We start from the raw sequence: 21,628 nt of genomic DNA, 5'->3' as shown, positions 1-21,628 counted from the left end.
GCTCTGTCCCTGACCCTTCACAACTCCAGCCTTGGTCCCAGAGTCAGACGGCTGCTGAGCTGCTTTACTCTGGCTACATAGCTCCGGATCCAGCCACAGAACCAGGCAGCTGTGCAGCTATGCCGCAGCTGCGGAGCTCTGGCCGTGGCACTCCAGGCTGGCAGCAGAAGAGCCAGCATTTAGACAGCCCCGGGAGGCTGGGGCAGCAGTGGGTGCAGGCTGGAGCCCTAATTTTGTGGCAAACACAGGTCATGAGGCGAGGGACCTTCCCTGGTCCAGTAAATCCCCTCATTTGGGACCAATCAGGTCCCAAGGGTGCTGGACCAGCAAGGTCCAACCTATAGTAGGGAAGGATACTATTTCTCTACCAGATCAAATTAGCAGTAGTCACTCCATGTAATATAAAATCAACTGGAAGTGAGTGTCTGTATTTTAAGACATTATTTAGATGTAATCATGCTGCTCTGTTCTAGCTGAAAAAAGGGAGTCTTTCATTTTCCAGTGTGCACATTGTAGTTTGGGAGGGATAGAGATCATACCTCTGTAGAACTCAGGGTTTTTTCTCTCTCTTTGATGGTGTACAGTGTCCGTCCACAGCCATCTGTTTCAAAATTTCTTAATCGGTTATTTCTCACATGCAGTGGTTCCCAGGACTGACTGTACTACAAAAACTTTCTTCGCTTATAGTGCCTACATCACCACATTGGCATTTGTCATCAGGATATCAGTAGATTACAAGGAAATGATGGCTACCAGTACCAAAAAGTGAAGTGGGAGTTGACAAACTTTACTTCTAGTTATCTAATATAATTATCCATAAATACAATTCTGGGATTTTATTTAAGTGGTATTTAGCTGCATGAAGATTTACTATTAATTCTACATAAAGATTTTTATCCATATAAAAATAAATTCAATAACCTAAAGGAGATTGAAAGGTTTCATCCTGTCTAATCTGTATCTCATACTTCAGGTTTTTTTCCTTCCAGATTGAGGCTATTCATTATAGACCTTTTGTTGATTAAAAAAAGGCAAATAGATGCAAGAGCAGATGGTCTGATACAGGCTCAAATACATTTATCATAAGCATCAAAAGCAAGAAATGCCCTAAGAGTTCTGCTTTTTGAGGTTTATACTACTATTTCCAGGTAAATAAAAAGTATTCTCAAAGTCTCTGACACTGACCATGTTTCCCAGACCTGAAGGAAAGCTCTGTATAAACTCAAAAGCATGTCTCTCTCACCAACAGAAAAGTGGGTCCAATAAAAGATACAACTTCTCCCTCCCTGTGTGTCTGGAATTCTAGGCACAATATGATTACACTAGACTTCTATAATATTTCTGAGTTATCTCCAAATGTAAAGTTTAAGTGGTCAAGTGTAAAAATGGGAGCTCACTGAGAATTTGGGTTTTACCAATCTCTGGCCAAGTTTTAATGTTTTATATGCAACTGCAATTTTTAATGGGTATATAAAATGTTTGCCCTCCTGTGGCTAACTATCTTAAAAGAAATCTCAACTGAAAACGTGGCTCAGACCCTCCACATGCACCCTGCGTACAGGCCTGAAATCTTATGGGGTTCCAGAAGCTTCAGTATAGATTAACCTATCTCCCCAATGGGACTCAGTGCTGTGTTAAAACAGAGGTGGGGAATCTCTGACCTGTGGGCTGCATCTGCCCCCCCCCCCCAAACAATTTAATCCAGCCCCAAGGGATCCAGTAGTTGTGTAATGCTGCCGGGAGGGGGGAGGAGGGGTCGGTCAGGGGCTATGTATAGAGATCTCACCCCAATCTCACCTGCAGTACCAGCCAGAAACTTCTGGCTCCTCCTCCTGAACATAGGAGAAGAAGAGCATGCAGGTAAGGTGGCCAGAAGGGGAAGCCATACAGCATCAAATGCTGGAGATCCTTCCCTGCACCAGGGGGCCAGGCAGCAGCGCAGAAACAGGAGCTAGTTCCCCACCTGAGCACTTGCCACCCTTTTCCACACCGGGTGGCCACATGTCAGCTGGGCAGCCACTTCCTTCATTATCCAGCCTCAACCAGATGCTGCCAGCAACTCCTCCTGCAAATAAGGTGTGCCCCTATTTTTCCTTCTCACTTGTAGGACCCCAAACTGATTCTGCTGTGGGCTAGTGACCTCCAACCAACAAAAGGTTCCCCACCCCAGTCTAGAAGATACCATTAGAGAGGTTTAGTTTTGCAGTTCTCAAACTATGGATTTGTGTCTCCAGAGATAACATGATTGATAAATAGCAAAAAATTTTTGAAGTAAATATACAGAAGTGAGAAATTAACAGATCTCAACCCTATTGTTTAAATTTAAATTAAATTTTAAATTAATGGAGATTGCCTATCTCCTAGAACTGGAAGGGAACTTGGAAAGGTCACTGAGTCCAGTCCCCTGCCTTCATAGCAGGACCAAGTACCATCCCTGACAAATTTTTGCCCCAAATCCTTAAATGGCCTCTGCAAGGATTGAACTCACAACCCTGGGTTTAGCAGGCCAATGCTCAAACCACTGAGCTATCCCCCCCGTCCCTCTGCAAATTTGGGTACACCAATTCAGTCCCTTACCTGACTGTAAAAGTGCAATGTTTCAAAAACTTCAATCAACAGAAGATTGCTGGGGTGGAATAGATCTGGACAAACAGAAGACGTCTGGAGATAAATGTCAGAAGTGAGATATAGGCAGTAGAAAGAGAAGTGAATCTGTTTGAGCAGCATATTTCAGAAGTCTTGAGGTCTTTGAGTGTAGCCATGATTGATTTGAGATCAACCATACTATTCTCTCCTTGGAAAGGAAAACCTATAATGGCAGCAGGTCATAAAAGACTCATTTTGGAAATATTTTAAGGAAGTTCCTTTGCCTATAGGTAAGATAGGCAAGCACACTAAATGCAAAGAAAGAAATGAAAGATTGCCCCAGTTGCCCGAATGAAACAACATCACGAGAAGTGTTATCAGGAGGCTGCTGCGCTGAAGATGATGAAAAGAACATGTCTGAACATGCAAGATCTTCAGACTGGTAAACTTTTTTACTTCATACTTCTTTCTTAAGGACTGCCTGTCCTCCTTCTGGTTTATTTCTGAATTCTCACGTTTGAGCAAAAAATATAGTTGTTACTCTATGGTACTGTCATTTGTGATGCAGTTGTGATAAAAACACATCGCTGAGATGGACAGATCTACCTTTTACAATTTCACCTTTAAAGTAATACTGAGTATCAGTGAATGGAACAAGTAATACTAAGTGAGCAGTATGGTAATAGTAATTATATAACTTGACTTATTTTGTTTAGGAGAATCCATCCTCAACATACTGAATTCTGAAGACAATCCACCTTCAAAATCACCATCATTTCCTATAGTTTGAGTTATCTGTCAATGATAGGGTTTCAGTCACATCATGTATGTCACATAACTATCACCTGTAGCAAAAAAACCCCAAAATCTCCAACATACAGAAATAAGCAGAAGTTTTTAAAAAAGAACCAGTAGATTTCAAAAAGAGGTAATTAATGAAAAAAATGCCCAGTTTGTTTATTCAACAAACTCTCCTTCCCGCATGCTTGAGAGCCCATACTTCATTAACATGATTCAGTCATTAAAGACCAGGATACAGTACACCCAAAATAGCAGATGTTGCAGGTAAACTGCTGGATAAAGCGTATGAAAGAGAAATAGAGAAGTGTGCAAAAAGTCTAGAGGATAAAACAACTTGAGTTTGATGGGTGGAGCAATGTCCACAATGATTCTATTATATGTGCTTGTGTGACAACAGAAGGGAATGTCTTCCTCACAAAAACAATTGATGCATCAGGAAATGCACACACAGCAGAATACTTACAAGTAGCAGCAATAAAAGCTGTAAGAAACTGTGTGTGTGTGTGGGGGGATCAAATGTCTAGCATGCAGCTTGGTCACAATGCTGCAAATATATCCAAGATGAGAAGGAATTTAGAAGAGCATCCCAATCTAATAACATATAGTTGCAGTGCTCATCTGATGTACCTCCTAGCTAAACACTTCAGTGTTACAGAAATAAAGGTAAACGCTGTTGAAATTTCAAAATAATTCCCTAACAACCACTTTGCAGCAGTTTCTCTGAAAAAAGTGGGAGGGACCAAGTTAACTCTCCTACAAGATGTAAAATGGACCTCAGCAGTGGACTGATTTGTGCACTGTATCAAGAACTGGCCTAATTTGATGGAAGTTTGTAAACAAAATCGTGAAAAAAGATGGCACTATCACAGCCAAAATTCTCAACATTGGGCTTAAGAAAAACACTGAACATACAATGTGTAACCAGAAGCCTATTTCTGTAGTCTTGAACAAAATGCAGGGAAACAGCTGATGCTGCTGAAACCTGGAAGGAACTGAGATCTTAAAGAGAGAAATATGTAATGACAGTTAAATTACAAGTATTAAAAAAAATGGGACAAGCACCATCTCCAACTCATTTTCATGCAAATTTTTTCAAAACTCGGTAGCAGGGTCAAACTTTAATTGCTGAAGATGAAGAGTTGGCTACGATGTGTGCATCCAGCAATCATCCTTCCATAATGCAAAAAGTAAAACTTTAGAGCTAAGGGTGAACCACTCAAGAAATATATGTTCATTGCTGATATTTTAAAAGAAAGTCACACCAGTGAACTGGTGGAAATCATTTAAAGCACTTCTATTCAAAGACTGTTGAAGAGATCATCTCACTTTTAATAGCAGTAGCTTCTTCTGCTGGTGTAGAAATTATATTTTCTTCCTTTGGACTAACTCATTTCTAATTGAGAAATTGTTTGGGACCTGAAAAATCAGGAGAGTTTAAAAACATAACATAAGAATGGCCATACTGGATCAGATCAAAGGTCCATCCAGCCCAGTATCCTGTCTGCCAACAGTGGCCAATGCCAGGTGCCTCAGAGGGGATGGACTGAAGACAATGATCAAGTGATCTGTCTCTTGCCATCCTTCTCCAGCCTTTGACAAACAGCGGCCGGGGCACCATTCTTTACCCCCCGGCTAATAGCCTATTATGCACTTAACCTCCATGAATTTATCTAGCTCTTTTTTAAACTCTGTTATAATCCTAGCCTTCACACTCTGGCAAGGAGTACCATGGGTTGACTGTGCGCTGTTTGAAGAACTTTTTTTTTTTATTAGTTTTAAACCTGCTACCCTTTAATTTGGTGTCCTCTAGTTCCTATATTATGAGAACAAGTAAATACCTTTTCTTTATTCACCCTCTCCACACCACTCATGATTTTATATACCTCTATCATATTCCCCCCCTCAGTCTCCTCTTTCTTAAACTGAAAAGTCCCAGTCTCCTCATATGGGACCCATTCCAAACCCCTAATCATTTTAGTTGCTCTTTTCTGAACTTTTCCTAATGCCAAAATATCTTTATTGAGGTGAACAGACCACATCTGTATACAGTATTCAAGATGTGGGTGTACTATAGTTTTATATAGGGGCAGTAAGATATTCTTCATCTTATTTTCTATGCCTTTTAAAATAATTATTAGCATCCTATTTGCTTTTTGACTGTTGCTGCACACTGCGTGGACTTTTCAGAGAACTATCCACAGTAACTTCAAGACCTCGTTCCTGATTAGTTGTAGCTAAATTAGCCTCCATCATATTGTATGTATAGTTGTGGTTATTTCTTCCAATGTGCATTACTTTACACTTATCCACATTACATTTCATTTTCCATTTTGTTGCCCAGTCACTCAGTTTGTTGAGATCTTTGTGAAAGTCAAGACCAAAGCAGACTGTGAAGAACATCTTGAACAGCTTAGTATCGTCCGCAAACTTTGCTACCTCACTGCTTATCCCTTTCTCTAGATCGTTTAAGAATAAGTTAAATAAGATTGGTCCTAGGACTGACCCTTGGGGAACACTAGTTACACCACTCCATTCTGAAAATGTACCATTTATATCTACCCATTGTTTCCTGTTTTTTAACCAGTTCTCAATCCATGAAAGGATCTTCCCTCCTATCCCATGACAACCTAATTTACACAAGAGCCTTTGGTGAGGGACCTTGTCAAAGGCTTTCTGGAAATCTAAGTATACTATATCTACTGGATCTCCCTTGTCCGCATGTTTAACCTCTTCAAAGAGCTCTAATACATTAGTAAGACATGATTTCCCTTTACAGAAACCATGTTGACTTTTGCCCAGCAAATTATGTTCTTCCACATGTCTGACAATTTTATTCTTTACTATTGTTTCAACTAATTTGTCCAGTACTGATGTTAGACTTACTGGTCTGTAATTGCCAGGGTCACCTCTAGAGCCCTTTTTAAATATTGGTGTTATGTTGCCTGTCTTCCAATCCTTGGGTACAGAAGCTAATTTAAAGGATAGGTTACAAATCACAATTAATAGTTCCGCAATTTCACATTTGAGTTTTCAGAACCCTTGGGTGAATGCCATCTGGTCCCAGTGATCTGTTACTGTTAAGTTTTTCAATTTGTTCCAAAACCTCCTTTGATGACACTTCAATCCAGGACAGTTCCTCAGATTCATTACCCACAAAGAATGGTGCAAGTTTGGGAATCTCCCTAACATCCTCAGCAGTGAAGACAGAAGCAAAGAAATCATTTAGTCTCTCTGCAATGACTTTATCATGCTTGATAGCTCCTTTTGTGTCTCAATTGTCCAGGGGCCCAACTGGATTTTAAGCAGGCTTCCTGCTTCTACTGTACTTAAAAAACATTTTGCTATTTCTTTGAGTTTTTGGCTAGCTGTTCCTCAAAATCTTTTTTGATTTTCTTATTACATTTTTACACTTGATTTGACAGTATTTATGTTCCTTTCTATTTACCTCACTAGGATCTGACTTCCACGTTTTAAAAGATGCCTTTTTATCTCACTGCTTCTTTTACATGGTGCTCAAGCCACGGTGGCTCTTTTTTTTAGGTCTTTTACTATGTTTTTTAATTTGAGGTATACATTCAAGTTGGGTCTCTATTATGGTGTCTTTGAAAAGTGTCCATGTAGCTTGCAGGGATTTTACTCTGGTCACTGTACCTTTTAATTTCTGTTAAACTATCCTCCTCATTTTTACATAATTCCCCTTTTTGAAATTAAATGTCATAGTGTTGGACTGCTGAAGCGTTCGTCCCACCAAAGGAATGTTAAATGTTATTATATTATGGTCACTATTCCCAAGTGGTCCTGTAATAGTTACCTCCTGGACCAGATCCTGCACTCCACTCAGGACTAAATCAAGAATTGCCTCTCCCTTTGTGGGTTCCTGTACCAGCTTGTTTTTCTTTTCCAGATTATGAACAAACAGAAAAATGGAAGGTGAAGACAATTAAGTTAGCTGCAGAAGCCAATATTTTAAGTTTTTCATGATGGCCTGGCTGACAAGAGTTGATTTTTTTAACGTTTTATTAAATGGTTTTTAGCTAAAATAGTTAAATAAAAACAAACCTGATTTCTAAAAAAACTTGAATGTTTACCTAAATTCAAAAAATTTATATTCTTGTTTTGTTAAATATTACATTTGCTGTTGAAAAAAAGTCTAGAATATAGAAAATTGTTGTTATAATTAAATAAAGCAATTTAAATGTCTGTCTGGTGATGTCTCCTCTAAAACAGCAGGGCAAGAAAATCCTCCAAATATTAATCATTAACCTCTTCAATTGGATATAAGTGAACTATGACTTCATAAATATAGGCTTCAATTACCTTTGGTAAATGAAATAGCAAATAATTCATTTTCTGCTATAGCTATAAAACTAAATGTGAAAAGTTTTCAAAATAAATCACCGTTTAAAAAAACGTATAGCGTGTACCTTCTAAAAATGAAACCTACAGGTTTGACCTCCCTGGTCCAGCACCATTGAGACCTGACCTGTCCTGAACGAGAGAATTTGCTGGAACAGGGGAGGTCCCCTGCCACAGGCCCCCAAACCGATCGCCTGCTGCCAGCAGACTGCCCCACAGCAGGCATCCTGCCTTGCCCTCCTACAACCTGGCTGGGCTCCAGCAATCCGAGGGGAAGGGGGGGGGGGAAGACAGTGGCTCCAGCCCCATGGTCCGGGAGGCTGTGGCATTCTAGCCCCGCTCTCCCAGATGGGGGGAGGGCTTCAGACCCGTGCTTCCGAGTGGGGCGGAGGCAGGGTAACTCCTGAGGGGAGAGGGAAGGGAACTCTGGCCCCCGCACTTGGCGGCGGGAGGGCCAACACCAGCATCCAGGCTCCTGGGGAACGCCAGTCCCGGCCCCCCGCCACCAGGCTCCAGCCACTTGCTGCTGTGTGGCCCCACATTGCTAGCTGGGCTGCTGACCCTGTTGCGCTCAGCCCAGGCCTACCCTCCTGCCTTAGGCTCCTGGGCTTTCTGGTCCAAAACCATCCATGGTCATACCAGATCCCAGATGTTGCAGTACCAGAGTGCTGTTTTTCAGAGGTACAAACTGTACATCTCTCTGAGTTGTGAAGAATATGTATTAAAGTTGTAACAACTAACAAGAATGCCCTCTTACATAGAAAAACATGATTAAATTGATTTAAATCACTAATCGGGAACATTCAATTTCATTTAAAATCAAATCCACCCTGAAATGAGGAACTCTGCAGTACAGGCAGTCCCCGAGTTACGTACAAGATAGGGACTGTAGGTTTGTTCTTAAGTTGAATCTGTATGTAAGTCGGAACTGGCGTCAGCCACTGCTGAAACTGATCAGTTTCAACCGCGGCTGAATCTGGATGCCAGTTCTGACTTACATACAGATTCAACTTAAGAAACCCAGGCATCCCCAAGTCAGCTGCTGCTGAAACTGATCAGCGGCTGATTCCAGGAAGCGTGCGCCGCGGCTTTTCTCCTGTCCCCCTGGTCTGCTGGGGGGGGTCCAGCAAAGCCGCTGGCCCCCCCCCCCCAGAAGACCAGTGACACCAGAGCAAAGCCGCCGCCTGGGCGGCTTTGCCCGTTTGCCCGGGAGCAAAGCCGCCCAGGCAGCGGCTTTGCTCGGGTGTCCCTGGTCTGCTGGGGGGGGGGGGGTCCAGTGGCTTTGCTGGACCCTCCCCAGCAGACCAGGGGGACAGGAGCAAAGCCGCCCAGGCAGCGGGACTCCCCCCACCTGGTCGGCTTTGCTCGGGAGTCCCTGGTCTGCTGTGGGGGTCCAGCGGCTTTGCTGGAACCCCCCCCCCCCCCAGCAGACCAGGGAGACCGGGAGAAGCTTTTCTCGCCCTGGTGGACATGGGTGGCGATCCACCGCCCGTGAGCTCCGGGGCGAGAAAAGCCCCGTTCGTAAGTGCGGATCCGACATAAGTCAGATCCGCGTAAGTCGGGGGACTGCCTGTATCTGTCTATCTTTTTTAATTAAAAAAATTTAACAGACTCTTTTACTAAGTTAAGACTGCTGTTGCAATGTGAAACAGTATTTTGCATGTGCACATTTACTTCAGGAATTGATGAATTGTAAGTATATTTGTTACCTGCTTTTCCTTAACTATTCACTCATGCTTAAAAAACAAACCTCAAAGCATTTCATACACAACTGGCTATAAATGTAAGTTAAGATTGACAAGATAATTTTAATATCTTCCAGCTAAGCTTTAAAACATTTTTACTGAAAGGATTTTAATAAAAGCTCTGTGCACAGACAAAATTTGTTAATGAAAACACAGACTGCTGGGGCATTACTACTTTTTAAAAAAAATTAGTTATGTTCATTTTGTCATTTTGGACTACTAGGTCATAATTATTGCAAACTTAACTACTGGGTACCTATTGGTCACCTGTAAGCATTACATATTTTAAAATCAAATATAAAAAGATTATTGGTCCCCAACTAAAAAGTTTGGAGAAAATCATACAATTTATGAACAATTCTGCCTCTAAAGAAAAAGCCTGTTTTGGTAGAGACATGTCTCGGTGACCTAGTAAGTCTCTCACCTTTGGCTCTTATGATCCTATAACAATTTTATTTCTTCAAATTCATATAATAATAAAAAAAACGGTACTGGCATATAAAAATAACCCTCTCTTATAGCCCTCTTACTTCCTATTAAGTACAAAGGCAGAAATACTGAACATTTTCTTATAAAGGTAATTAGTCAAAGCCATCTCCATGATGTATCTTTATAGCAAAGATACAATTTTTTGAATACAAAAGCTGTATTACCTCATTTCCATACACCATTAGATGGTGGGTTGTGATGAGAGATTTGAAAACCACTACCCAGCTACTGTTTGTAGTTCTTTCAAACAAACTGTCTGCCAGCTGTGGGATGTTCACATTCATCTCATTTGTGCACTGGATTAAATCTGTAATCAAGAAAATTAATTGTTATTTTACTTATACATTTAGTTTTCTTGAAACTTGGTTAGCATGATGATATACATTTCAGTTTTTCATTCTATGGAGATTATGCAGTCTTTCCTACCTCCGATTTAGCTATCAAGGGTCACACTGTAGTTCACTAGGAAGATCTCAGAGCTGCAGTTTGAGAGTCATTAAAAAGTGTCATTCAGCCACAGAATACATAGTATAATTAAAAATATGCTTCTCAATTTCATTCTAAAAATGGCTTTCTACAGTTAAGAGTCACTTTCTATGCTTATTTAATCTTTGGTGTTTGCTCATACTTTACTATACCATTAGTTAATCATGAAAATTGCCATTGCAGTTAACACTTGTCTATTACAAACTAAACTGACACTATTTCCTACAGACCACTGAAAAGCCATGCAACGGTAGGGTAACATTATCACCACTGACATTGGTCAAACTCAAATTAGTGAGCTAGATATGAAAGTCCTCCTATCCTGTTAATCAGATCTCTGAGTCATGTAGTCCCATTTCTAGCCCTCCTCTATGTTATTTCTCAATAAAGAGTACTTTTTCCATGCACACTATTGACTTTTTCAATTTTAAGCCATTCTAAAATGAACAAATGAATCATCCATCTTTCCTATGTGAGAGAACCACTCTTGCACAAAATGTAATTGCTGCATATAATTTATCTGGGAAAATAATATTTACTTCCAACTTCTCTCTCAGCCCATTAAAGGGCAGCAAAAACAGGGTCTTAAAATATTTCAGTCACCATATCACATAGAAGTGTCCTTATACTCTTTGGACTGAATGATTTTTATTTTTATTTTTTGGTTAAGTGGCATCAGAATGTGTGCCCATATGATTATTTTAGATAGATGGGGAAAGCAAGCATACAAGCAACCTTAATTTCAGAAATGTAATTATGCTGAATGCAAAAAAAATGAGCATGAATGCAACAACTTAAGGAATCAAGTTAACCACTTCAGATTAGAGGTTGAAAAGTCTGACTAACTCTGGCCTTTGTGCAAAGAAAGCCATCTTCAGATAGGTTTGATTTTTCTAAAATCTTAAAATGGGACTTATTAAAATACTAGCCAATTAATCCGTCATAAGACAGGATTTTCAGGGCTTCTCTCCTGAGTGCGCACTCTCTCTCTCTCTCCCCTGCCTACCTCCTTCTCTCTCAGCTCTGCTCCACCTCCTGCCTCTCTCTGTCTTTCTCTTCGCCTTCTCCTGCCTCTCTCTCTCCCCCCCCCCCCCGTCTTTCCCCATCCCCCTTCGCTCCCACCGTGGTGCTTGGCTGAGTGCTGCCTGCTCAGCCAGGCTGCCACGAGGGAGGGGGGCTGGGTGGTGATGTACACGGCCCCGCCCCCTGGCCATGTACATCACCACCCCGCCCCTCTTCCTGTCCCACCAGGCTCACCTGAGTGGTGCTCAGCTGGGCCCCGGCAGGGAAGCAAGCGACGGCAAGTGGCCCCTTGGGGTCCCCGCTCCCCACGCGTGGGAAGCGCGGACCACAAAGGGCCGCTTCCACCTCCGCCGGGGTCCGGTGGTAGCGCTGCTCAGCTGGGAGCGGCGCAGCGTGCCACAGCGCACCAGACAGGAAGGGAAAGGGGGCGGGGCTGGCAGGTGGAAAGCAGAGCTGAGGGGGGAGATTGGGGGCTGTGGGGATGGAGGGGAGGATGGGGGGGAGGGGGAAGGGGGGAGGGAAGCAGCGCTGGCGGGGGGAGGGATGTCCAGGGGGGCCGTGTGGCCCGAACCACCATGGAGCGAGGGGAAGGGGGGCATGGCGCTGACATACATGGCCAGGGGGTGTGGCTGTGTACGTCAGCGTTACAGACGCACAGACACTGGGCTACTATATATGTGATGTCAATTTTGAACAAAATACAGTTTTACAGTAATTCATTTTTAAATTGATCTGATTTAAACATAGTATCTAGAAAACGCATTCAAGAGACAATTTTCTATAGCAAGAAATGCACTTGAAGTTACACTGGTCCAGAATTTGCTACATTCAGGAGTAGTACCAAAAAAAAAAAAAAATGTCAGGACAAGAAAACAGCGCCCAAAATAATCACAAAATGTACTGAACTACCATTTACAAAATTCAATGTTTTGCACCATTGAGAAGCTGGGCTTTGTAATGAAGTAAGTGGCTAGAGACCTGCAATGGAAGAATTGCCATCGAAACTCAAATGAGTACAATTTAACCAGCCACAAATCAGAAGAAAGGGAAAGGGAGATCACACAATTTTCTCTCTCAAGAACTATCATAGCATGTTATCAATGGATTGATAAGGCTTCCAAATTTTCTGCTATTATGTCACCAATATTTACATATGAATGAACTGACTTTACTTAACTCTAGCTAATAAAATATTTTTGGATAGCTACATTTGACTTCTATTAGCAATTATCACACCAGCAGTGAGGCAAAGAACAGAGTGCAGAAGCATGGTATGCAAGGTGCTGTCAGCTCAGACAGACCTTGCTACATACATAAGCAGCTCTTGCAGATTAGTCCTGCACATACATACATACATACATACAACTGTCAATAGGGAACAAGGATAACAGTTACAACAGTTTTGTTTTTAAATCTTCCACTTCCTGCACTTAACAAGAGACTGTTACAGATTCCCATCACATCACCAGATAAGAGTCTGGAGAAAGTATAGGTTGCTGGTGGGCACTTAGACATTCTAATATAAATTTCACTGCTGTGTTTAATTCCTACTATGTGAATATACAGGCAGTCCCCGGGTTACGTACAAGATAGGGACTGTAGGTTTGTTCTTAAGTTGAATTTGTATGTAAGTTGGAACTGGTACATATTGTACCCGAGGTGTCCCCGATTCAGCTGCTACTGAAACTGACCAGCGGCTGACTACAGGAAGCCCGAGGCACAGCTGCTTTGCCCCGGGCTTCCTGGAATCAGCCGCTGATCAGTTTCAGCAGCAGCTGACTTGGGGACACCTGGGGTAGAGCATCTGGGTTGCTGCCAGGTTGGCCCCCGCAGCACCGATGTGCAGCGCTGCGGGGACCAACCCAGCAGCGCCCCAGCTGCTCTGTCCCAGGCATCCAGATTCAGCCACTGTTGAAACTGACCAGCTGCTCTGCCCCAGGCTTCCTGGAATCAGCCGCTGATCAGTTTCAACAGCAGCTGAATCTGGACACCTGGGACAGAGCAGCTGGGGGCTGCTGGGTTGGTCCAGTAGCGCCGCACCTTGGCACTGTGGGACCAACCCATCAGACCCCCAGCCGCTCTACCCCAGGCGTCCTGATTCAGCCGGTGCTGAAACTGACCAGCGGCAAGAAAAGCCTGGTCTGCTGGGGGGAGAGGGGGGAGCACTAGCTGCGCCCCCCCCCCCCCCCAGCAGACCAGGGAGACGTGGAGCAGCTTTTCTCGCCGCGGAGGACGTGGGCGGCGGGATCACGGCGCGTCTCAACGGTCCCGCCACCCACGTCCTACGCATCGAGAAAAGCCGCTCCGTGTCTCCCTGGTCTGCTGGAGGGGACGGGGGGGGGGGGGGGGGGCTAGCTCCGCATCTCCTTGGTCTGCTGGAGAGAAGTGCCCCCCGCGCCGCCGGAGGCGGCGACAGTGCGGGAGGCACCCCGCACTAGCTGCGGCCCCCCCCCCCCCCCCCCCGTTCGTAACTAGGGGTCAGACTTAAGTTGGACTGACATAACCCAGGGACTACCTGTACTGTTTTTTGTATAGTTAGCTGGAACATATATTTCACAATTTTAGTTTACATACAGAGGCATGAGAGGGCAAACACCTACCCACGAAGATTAAACCTACTGATCAGGGGTAAATATGAAAGATGAGGGTGAGGCCCTCACTAGCAATACCGAAAGCAAGGCACTATAGAGCAGTGGTCCCCAACCTTTTGTGGTTGTCGGGCGCCAGGGGGCGTGGCCGTTCGCCCGCCGGGCGGGGACACTTGCACACCCGGGGGCAGCCCCCCCCGCAAGCACCGCGCCATGTACCCGGGGCCAGGCCAGCTCCAAGAACCTGGCGGGCGCATGCAAATGCCCCCGCGGGCGCCATGGCGCCTGCGGGCACCGTGTTGGGGACCACGGCTATAGAGAATCACTGCAATGCTTACTAGGCAAGGCAAGAGTGCTAGGATTTCTATCATACTATCCTTAGATCGGAATCTACTGGTAGATTTTGTAGCCTCTGACAGGTGATCCTAACTTGTTTGGCCAAGAGGCTAGTCCTAGTCCTGAGTCCCCTGGACCCAACTGTCTTACACAGCCTGTATCCTGAACCCCATCATGCACCCTAACTCTCTGTCCCAGGCTTAGCTCAGAGTCCATCTCGCTCTTCAAATCCCTTAGCCTAAGACCAGAGCCTGTGCCCCAACCCTCTGATCTTGCCTGGTGAAAGGAAGGGAGGACGGAGTGAGCAGGGACAGGAGCTCAGAGAAGAGGCATGAAGGACACGAGGCAAGGGTATTTGGGACAGAGGTAGATCCTGGGTTGCACTTAAATTCAAAAAGTGATCTTGTGCTTAAAAAGGTCAGAGACTACTGCCTTAGACCATCTGTGGGAGTTCCATCTTCCTTTTTTATTACAAGAAATCTTATATATTAGTCCACTTTCCAGTAGCTACAAGAGGTGGAGACTCTTCCCTACCCCTCCAGCTAGCAAGAAGGAGGTGTTCTGCCTTACAATCCTTCTCAAAGTCTCCTGGCTACTGTGAGAGTGGGAGTTCTCCATCAAAAGCAAACCAACATACTCAAGGCAGTGCTCAAGCAAGGATAACACTGTCTACTCATGAAAACACCAGAACAAATTCCTGGCAGTTCTTGCATCCCTTCTTAATAATATGGAGATATACCTATCTCTCAGAACTGGAAGGGACCTTGAGAGGTCATTGAGTCCGGTCCCCTGCCTTCACAGCAAGACCAAGTATCATTCTTGACAGATTTGCCCCAGATCCTTAAATGGCCCCCTCAAGCACTGAACTCACAACCGTGGGTTTAGCAGGCCAATATTCAAACCACTGAGCAATCTCTTCCCCCCCTTCTTATATGTACTATTTCAATACAAAGCCATACAAAAGTATGGTTTCTAAAAATTATGATGAACATTTCAAATTCTGATTTGAAAATGAAAACTTATTTTTAGTTCAAACCTTTTGGTTTACGTCATTAGCACTGACTGGACATACTGCAAGCTGAACATATGCGAAAACTGTACATATGGTGTATTAATATTTCCTAAGTGTTTAAGCTATAACCTGCACTCTGCACAATGTTCCTATTCATAAATGGCAGTCTGAAAATGTTTCCAAAACTCAGATATACCACTCCGGAAAAAAAGTGTTTCCCACACCTCTGACCACACCTAAGGAGATCAGTCAAAATTCAATAACTCAAGACTGCTACCATAACTGCTGCTTTCATCTTTCAGTTTAGATAATACCTTCTCTGTAATAAAAACTGTAGTCAGCCTTCTCCCACCTGTTAGTGAAGGAGGGTTACTGTAATTTTTCCCAACCTGAAAAAACATGGACAAGCCCACTAAGATTTTACGAAGACAGACAAAACACATACTATGTCATTTAACCACATTTATTCCTCAGTGTAAAACTGAATACTGCTAAAATAGAAAACTTTCCATTCCGCATGAAGGAGACCTGTACACCATGTGTACCCAGTTTGTTAACTAGCTGAACAGATAAATATATTCCAAAGCCACAAGAAAGAGACCACTGTGATCATCTAGTCTGACCGTCTGTGTAAAACAAGTCACAGAATTTCCTCCAAAAAATGTCTAGAGCAAATCTTTTAGAATAAACACAATAGTTCATTTATCACAAATGTGCACAAATTTGTACTTCAAGCCATTGGATTGTGTTATACAAGTAGTTTTCAACCATTTTTTATTTCTGGACCCCTAAAAATTTCAAATGGAGAAGCAGACCCCCGTAGAAATCAGAAACATATTTGGTTAATCACAGGTAGAAAACCCTGATGCTATACAATCTGCTATGCTGAAGAGCCCAACAAGTATTTGTTCTAAACATAGGCCAAAGGACTTACTGACTATTCAAGTCACCTCTTAACTTTCTCTGAAGCTAAATGGATGGAGCTCCTTGAGTCTCCTTCCCTAAGCATATCTTCTAATCTTTTAATCATTCTGGTAGCATTTCTCTGAACATTCTCCATTTACTCAACATCAGTCTTTAATTGTCAACACAAGAACTAGACGTAGTATTCAAGCAGCAATCATACCAATGCTGAACAGAGGTAAAATAACCTCTGTTCCTACTTGTGATCCTTGTATGCATAAACAGGAATCACATTAGCCTTTTTGGCCACTGTGTCAGAGCACATATTCAGTAAATCTTTATGTAACATGGTAATTATGTTCCTAGAAAACTACGTTACAATATGAAAACATATTATAGAACTAAAGAATAAAATGGGGAAAATAGGGTTACATTCCCAGACATGACAATTCTAGACACTATAATCAAATAAACAGGATTATTCTGTACTCATTACTCTAACACAAAGGAGTAATTATTCTTTGCCATGTAAGCTTTATGTATACCTAGAGGGAAACAGGACCAAGATTTGAAGTGGAAGTACTGCAGACCTAGGAAGTAGCCAGTTTATAGATATCTAGTGGATTTTAGGAAATCTTCCAACCAAAGGAGCAGTAAGAAGAGGAAGATGGAACTATACCACAAGCTATCAGTCTTGAAACAAACCCAAGGAAATTAAGGTCATGACCATTATCCCGGTTTTTATTTATTCTAATTACATATTTCATCATAAAGAGCATCAAAGCAAGAACTCCACAAGCCTGTGGAACTAATTATTAATGTTGCTTAATATATCCAATTTTCATATTGCAGCGATCCAGTATGTAAACAAATGGCATTTTGGCTTGGCTGGCTTGTTTTTTGGTTTTTCCTATTGTAATTCAAGTATTGGCATTCTAACAAAGGCTGCCTGTCCGCTCCCCCACACCACCAGTTTCTCCTAGAAGTCCAAGTGAACTCATATTCCTGGGTTTGATACTAATCTGTTGCCACATACTTAAACTGATGCTGTGCATTCTGCATTATGACTTCACTGAAGTATTAAACAGAAAACTGGCTAGAGGAGCTTTATGTAGCATGACTGTACACTCTGCTTTGGCTGAAACAGCCTCTTTTTAAGCCTTGTTGAGGCCATTTTCACTTTTTTTGGCCTAAGTGGACATTTGCACTGTTCACTCTTGCTGACATGTAATTCATGGCAAAAGCAGATGGAACAAATATCCACTTTTATAAAAAAAAAAGTAGAATGTGGTATGGAGGAACATTTTGTGGGTGAGCAGAGATGCCATCCCCATACAGAGGGACAAGGCACAGCCTGCCAGGAGGGTTCAAGCGATAGTCTTGCAGAGGGGTCCAGCAGGGTTAAAAAGATATCCTTGGGGCGAGGGGGCAGCAGGGTTGGAATGACCAGTGACTGTCTCATGAAGCGTGCATGCACTCAGCTGGGTGCACACCTTGGGGGGGCAATCCTCAAGCCAGCCCCAAACGGTATCCCATTTTCTCTCTGGGAAATAAGATCTCCCAAGCAATATGGCATAAATATTTCTTACATGCTCGAACAAACTGATGGCAAAAAAATGCACAAACACATTGCTACAGGAAAGATGCTCTAGTCGTTCTGAATAAATTCACAAAATTTACTGAGCAGAGTACACTTAATACAGGTTGAAACTCTCTGGTTCTCCAGGACCAGAGAGACGGGGTGGAGAGCTAGTGCCTGGCAGCCCTGAAGGGCTGTCAGGGCAGTGAGAGCTTCAGGCACAGTAATGGAACTCCCAGCACAGCAGTGGGAGCCCTACATGCAGGACTGGGGCTGCCCCGCAGGGGCCTAGCACTCAAGGCAGCAGGACTACCCAGTGGATCAGCAGGAATAAGGGCGCAAAGGTGGCAGGGCTGCTAGGCCCTGCAGCTGTAGCTTGGCTTGCAAAGGCAGAGAAGCTGCCGGGCACTGTAGCAGGCCCCAGTGCGTGGAAGCAGCAAGGCTGCTGGGCACTGCAGTGGGAGTCCAAGTGTGTGTGGAGCTGCGTGGCAGGGCACTGGGGGCCGACAGGGCAACGGGGGCCAGCGAAAGAGGGGAGCCAGCCACGATGCCGGCGGTGGGGTCAGGTCTGGAGGCGGCTGGTTGCAGGGGGGCCAGAAACGACCTCCCCGGTCCAACAAAATCCATCATCTGGGACCAGTCAGGTACCAAGGGTGCTGGAACAGAGAGGTCTAACCTGCATAATAAAAAAATATATATATTTGGCTGCAAGTCCAATGCAATTTCCAAAAATTCTTGCTTTTACTAACTAGGTATGTTAAAATGAGCTTAATTTGCTAATTGAGTAGTCAATAGAAATTTTAGTCAAGTACTTGATTAGTTGATAGGGACCTCAGCTCATTCTCATCTCGTAGCAGGTCTGGGACAAAATCCCACTGCAGCTCTGCATTTAAAAACATAGTAGAAGCCAGGGAGCAGACTCTCCAGCTCCTACTGCCTTTTAAATTGCAGAGCCTATGTGGGGTTTGGTCCTAGACCCGCTGCGAGATGGGAATGAGCTGAGGTCCCTATCGACGGTGCTGGGGGGAAAACCAGCTTTTAAGATGGCTCAACCAACCCAGCACAGGATCCTGCTTTCACCGCCCCTTGCTGATACAAAGACGGCAAGGGACAGAGACAGCAAGGGGAAAAGGGGAAATGTGAGTAGTCGACTCGACTAATCAATAAGCGTAGGCTTATCAGCTAGTCAACTATTCACTTAGATCTCTACTACTTACTATAGAAGTAGACCTATCATAAATGTATGCTGAAAGCACAAAAGCTGTGAATGATCTATATGAAAGTAAGCCCTAAATTAAACAATTAAAATTTGTGGATTGTAGCATCACAGTGAAACAGATTTCAATATGAAAAAGTTAATGTAAAATTTTCAACTAAGCACATGGCAGTATAAAAAAAGATAAAAAAGATTTACAATCAAAATAATGTAAAGTGAGCACTGTATAATTTCTATTCTATACAACTGAAAATGTAGAAAAACATCCAAAATTGTTTAAATGGATGGTTTGTTATTAACACAATTAAAATTACAATTATTTTTTAACCTCATGATTAATCACAATTTTTTAAAATCATTTGAGAGTCCTAATTATTAGCCCTATCACAAAAGTGTGCATACTGATGTGCTGAATCCTTTACAAATATCATGCATTATGGTGGCTCAGAAAAAACAACACACACAAAAAAGCTAAGGAAAATGCTACAATTTTGCTTATCATATGTAGCTGTATTTTTTTTTAACACTACAAAGAGAAAAAGCTTTTGATAAAAATGCATGTTGGTTTCAACATTGCAGGGATACAAAGTTGTGAACTGCTGACAACGAAGCCTGCTGGATTTCACAAAGCAGTTAATTTATTTTAAACTTCACACTTGTAGGTAAACGAATTCTGATAAGTAAATGGTTAAATTCATAACAATTGTGGTCAAGAAAAAGTGGATTTCTTCTTTCAAACATGGGTATGTGGATCCATTCCACAGAACTTAATATACCGGATTAAGTTCGCATATTTTTGGCAGAAAAAGCCCTTGAGACTAAAACACAACTAGTGATTTTAACTAGTGATTTTTTTTAAATAGTTTTGGTTATTTTGCCTATGAAACTGTTCTAATATTAATAAATTCTACAGAGCACACATGGCCAATAAAGCATTCTTTTGCAGTAACATGGATTATCTTCAAATGAGCTGAAGAGAAAGATGACACGATCGTTAACTATACTGCAAAGCAGATGTTATGTGCTTGACCATTCAAGGCCAAGCACACAGCAACAACTATAATGAATGTAGCATTTTCTAATAATCTGAGCACAGTCCAGTAAGTTTCACATTGGAGAGGAGGTATTTATTATTACATAACAGTCTTCATAGCTCCAGTTTGTGGTAGTACTCTAATATTCATCATTGATCATTCTAGACCCTAAGCTTAAAACATGGTTTTAGGTGACCTGATGAAAGGGTTTAGATTCTGCCATGTACTGGAACAAAGTCAGTTTTAAAGCAGAAAACAAATAAAACTAAACTATACACAAAATAATCCACCAAAACAAAGACTTTATGCATGGTCATTGATTTTAAAAAAGTTTATAGAAGTCCCACCATAGTTTATTGGAAGTACATGCATGTAGATACAAGATTTCTCATTTCACTGTAAATGGATGAAGAATGTAACAGTGAAGACAGTATTTAGACAAAAATAATGTACGAATGAACTAGTATACCTCCCTGCAACATTCACTGTGCATCAACCAATAATCACCTAAATGAAGCAGAGGTCCCCCCCCTCCAAAAAAGGAGAAAATTGTGACTATAACACTAAATACTGTATTATCCATGTGTTCACACCAGACACAAAATTAAGGTTACATAGGCAGTTTGACTTGGAACCAGGTAAGACCTGGTTTACCTAAAGCAGGGTGGAACCAGACTGCTGGCACTAAACATTAAAAAGACCGTAGAGCAGTTTTTAAACGAAGAGACGGGGGAAAGCCGATTGGTGCGGAGAAACACACAAATCAGATGGAGACTTCCTTAGAGGAGAATCCATTGATAGAGATTCTCTAGGCTGTAGTCAGAAAGAGGAGGGGAGAGGACAAAAAATGGGCCAGAGCACACAACCAACCGCATATAAAGGAATCCAATGCATCAGGGAAGGGCAGACAAATAAACAGTGGCAATTTTTAAAGTACTTGTACACAAATGCTACAAGTCTGACTAATAAGATGGGTGAACTAGAATACCTCATATTAAAGAAGGAGATTGACATAATAGGCATAATGTCACCTCAGGAAGAAAGCAGAGATTAAATGTCTCAATGGTTTAAATGACTGCTTCGTGGAGCAGCTGGTACAGGAACCCACAAGGGGAGAGACAATTCTCGATTTAGTCCTGAGTGGAGCACAGGACCCGGTCCAGGAGAGCACGATTACAGGACAACTTGGGAATAGTGACCATAACATAACATTTAACATTCCTGTGGTGGGAAGAACACCTCAGCAGTCCAGCACCCTGGCATTTAATTTCAAAAAGGGGAATTACACAAAAAAAATGTTAGTTAAACAGAAGTTAAAAGGCACAGTGACTAGAGCCAAATCCCTGCAAGCTGCATGGAAACTTTTTAAAGACACCATAACAGAGGCCCAACTTAAATGTATATCCCAAATTAAAAAAAAAACATAGTAAGAGACTTGAGCCACCGTGGCTTAACAACCATGTAAAAGCAGCAG

At 42.6% G+C, this 21,628-nt stretch overlaps 1 protein-coding gene across 9 annotated transcripts in view; it reads right to left on the bottom strand.

The window, feature by feature from the left end:
• PICALM (phosphatidylinositol binding clathrin assembly protein) overlaps positions 1-21,628 on the bottom strand; it is a 114,837-nt gene that overhangs the window by 71,737 nt on the left and 21,472 nt on the right. For all 9 annotated transcript variants that reach the window (XM_075919406.2, XM_075919405.2, XM_075919404.2 and 6 more), the window contains exon 2: positions 10,142-10,284. In XM_075919406.2, the coding sequence (XP_075775521.1) occupies positions 10,142-10,284 (143 nt within the window). The remainder of the gene's footprint in view (positions 1-10,141; positions 10,285-21,628) is intronic.

This window comes from Pelodiscus sinensis, chromosome 1 (assembly GCF_052426305.1).
Source record: "Pelodiscus sinensis isolate ZL-2025 chromosome 1, ASM5242630v1, whole genome shotgun sequence".
NCBI classification, from domain to species: Eukaryota; Metazoa; Chordata; order Testudines; family Trionychidae; genus Pelodiscus; species Pelodiscus sinensis.
The sequence above is the reverse complement of the archived record's forward strand: the minus strand, read 5'-3'. Positions and strand labels throughout refer to the sequence as shown.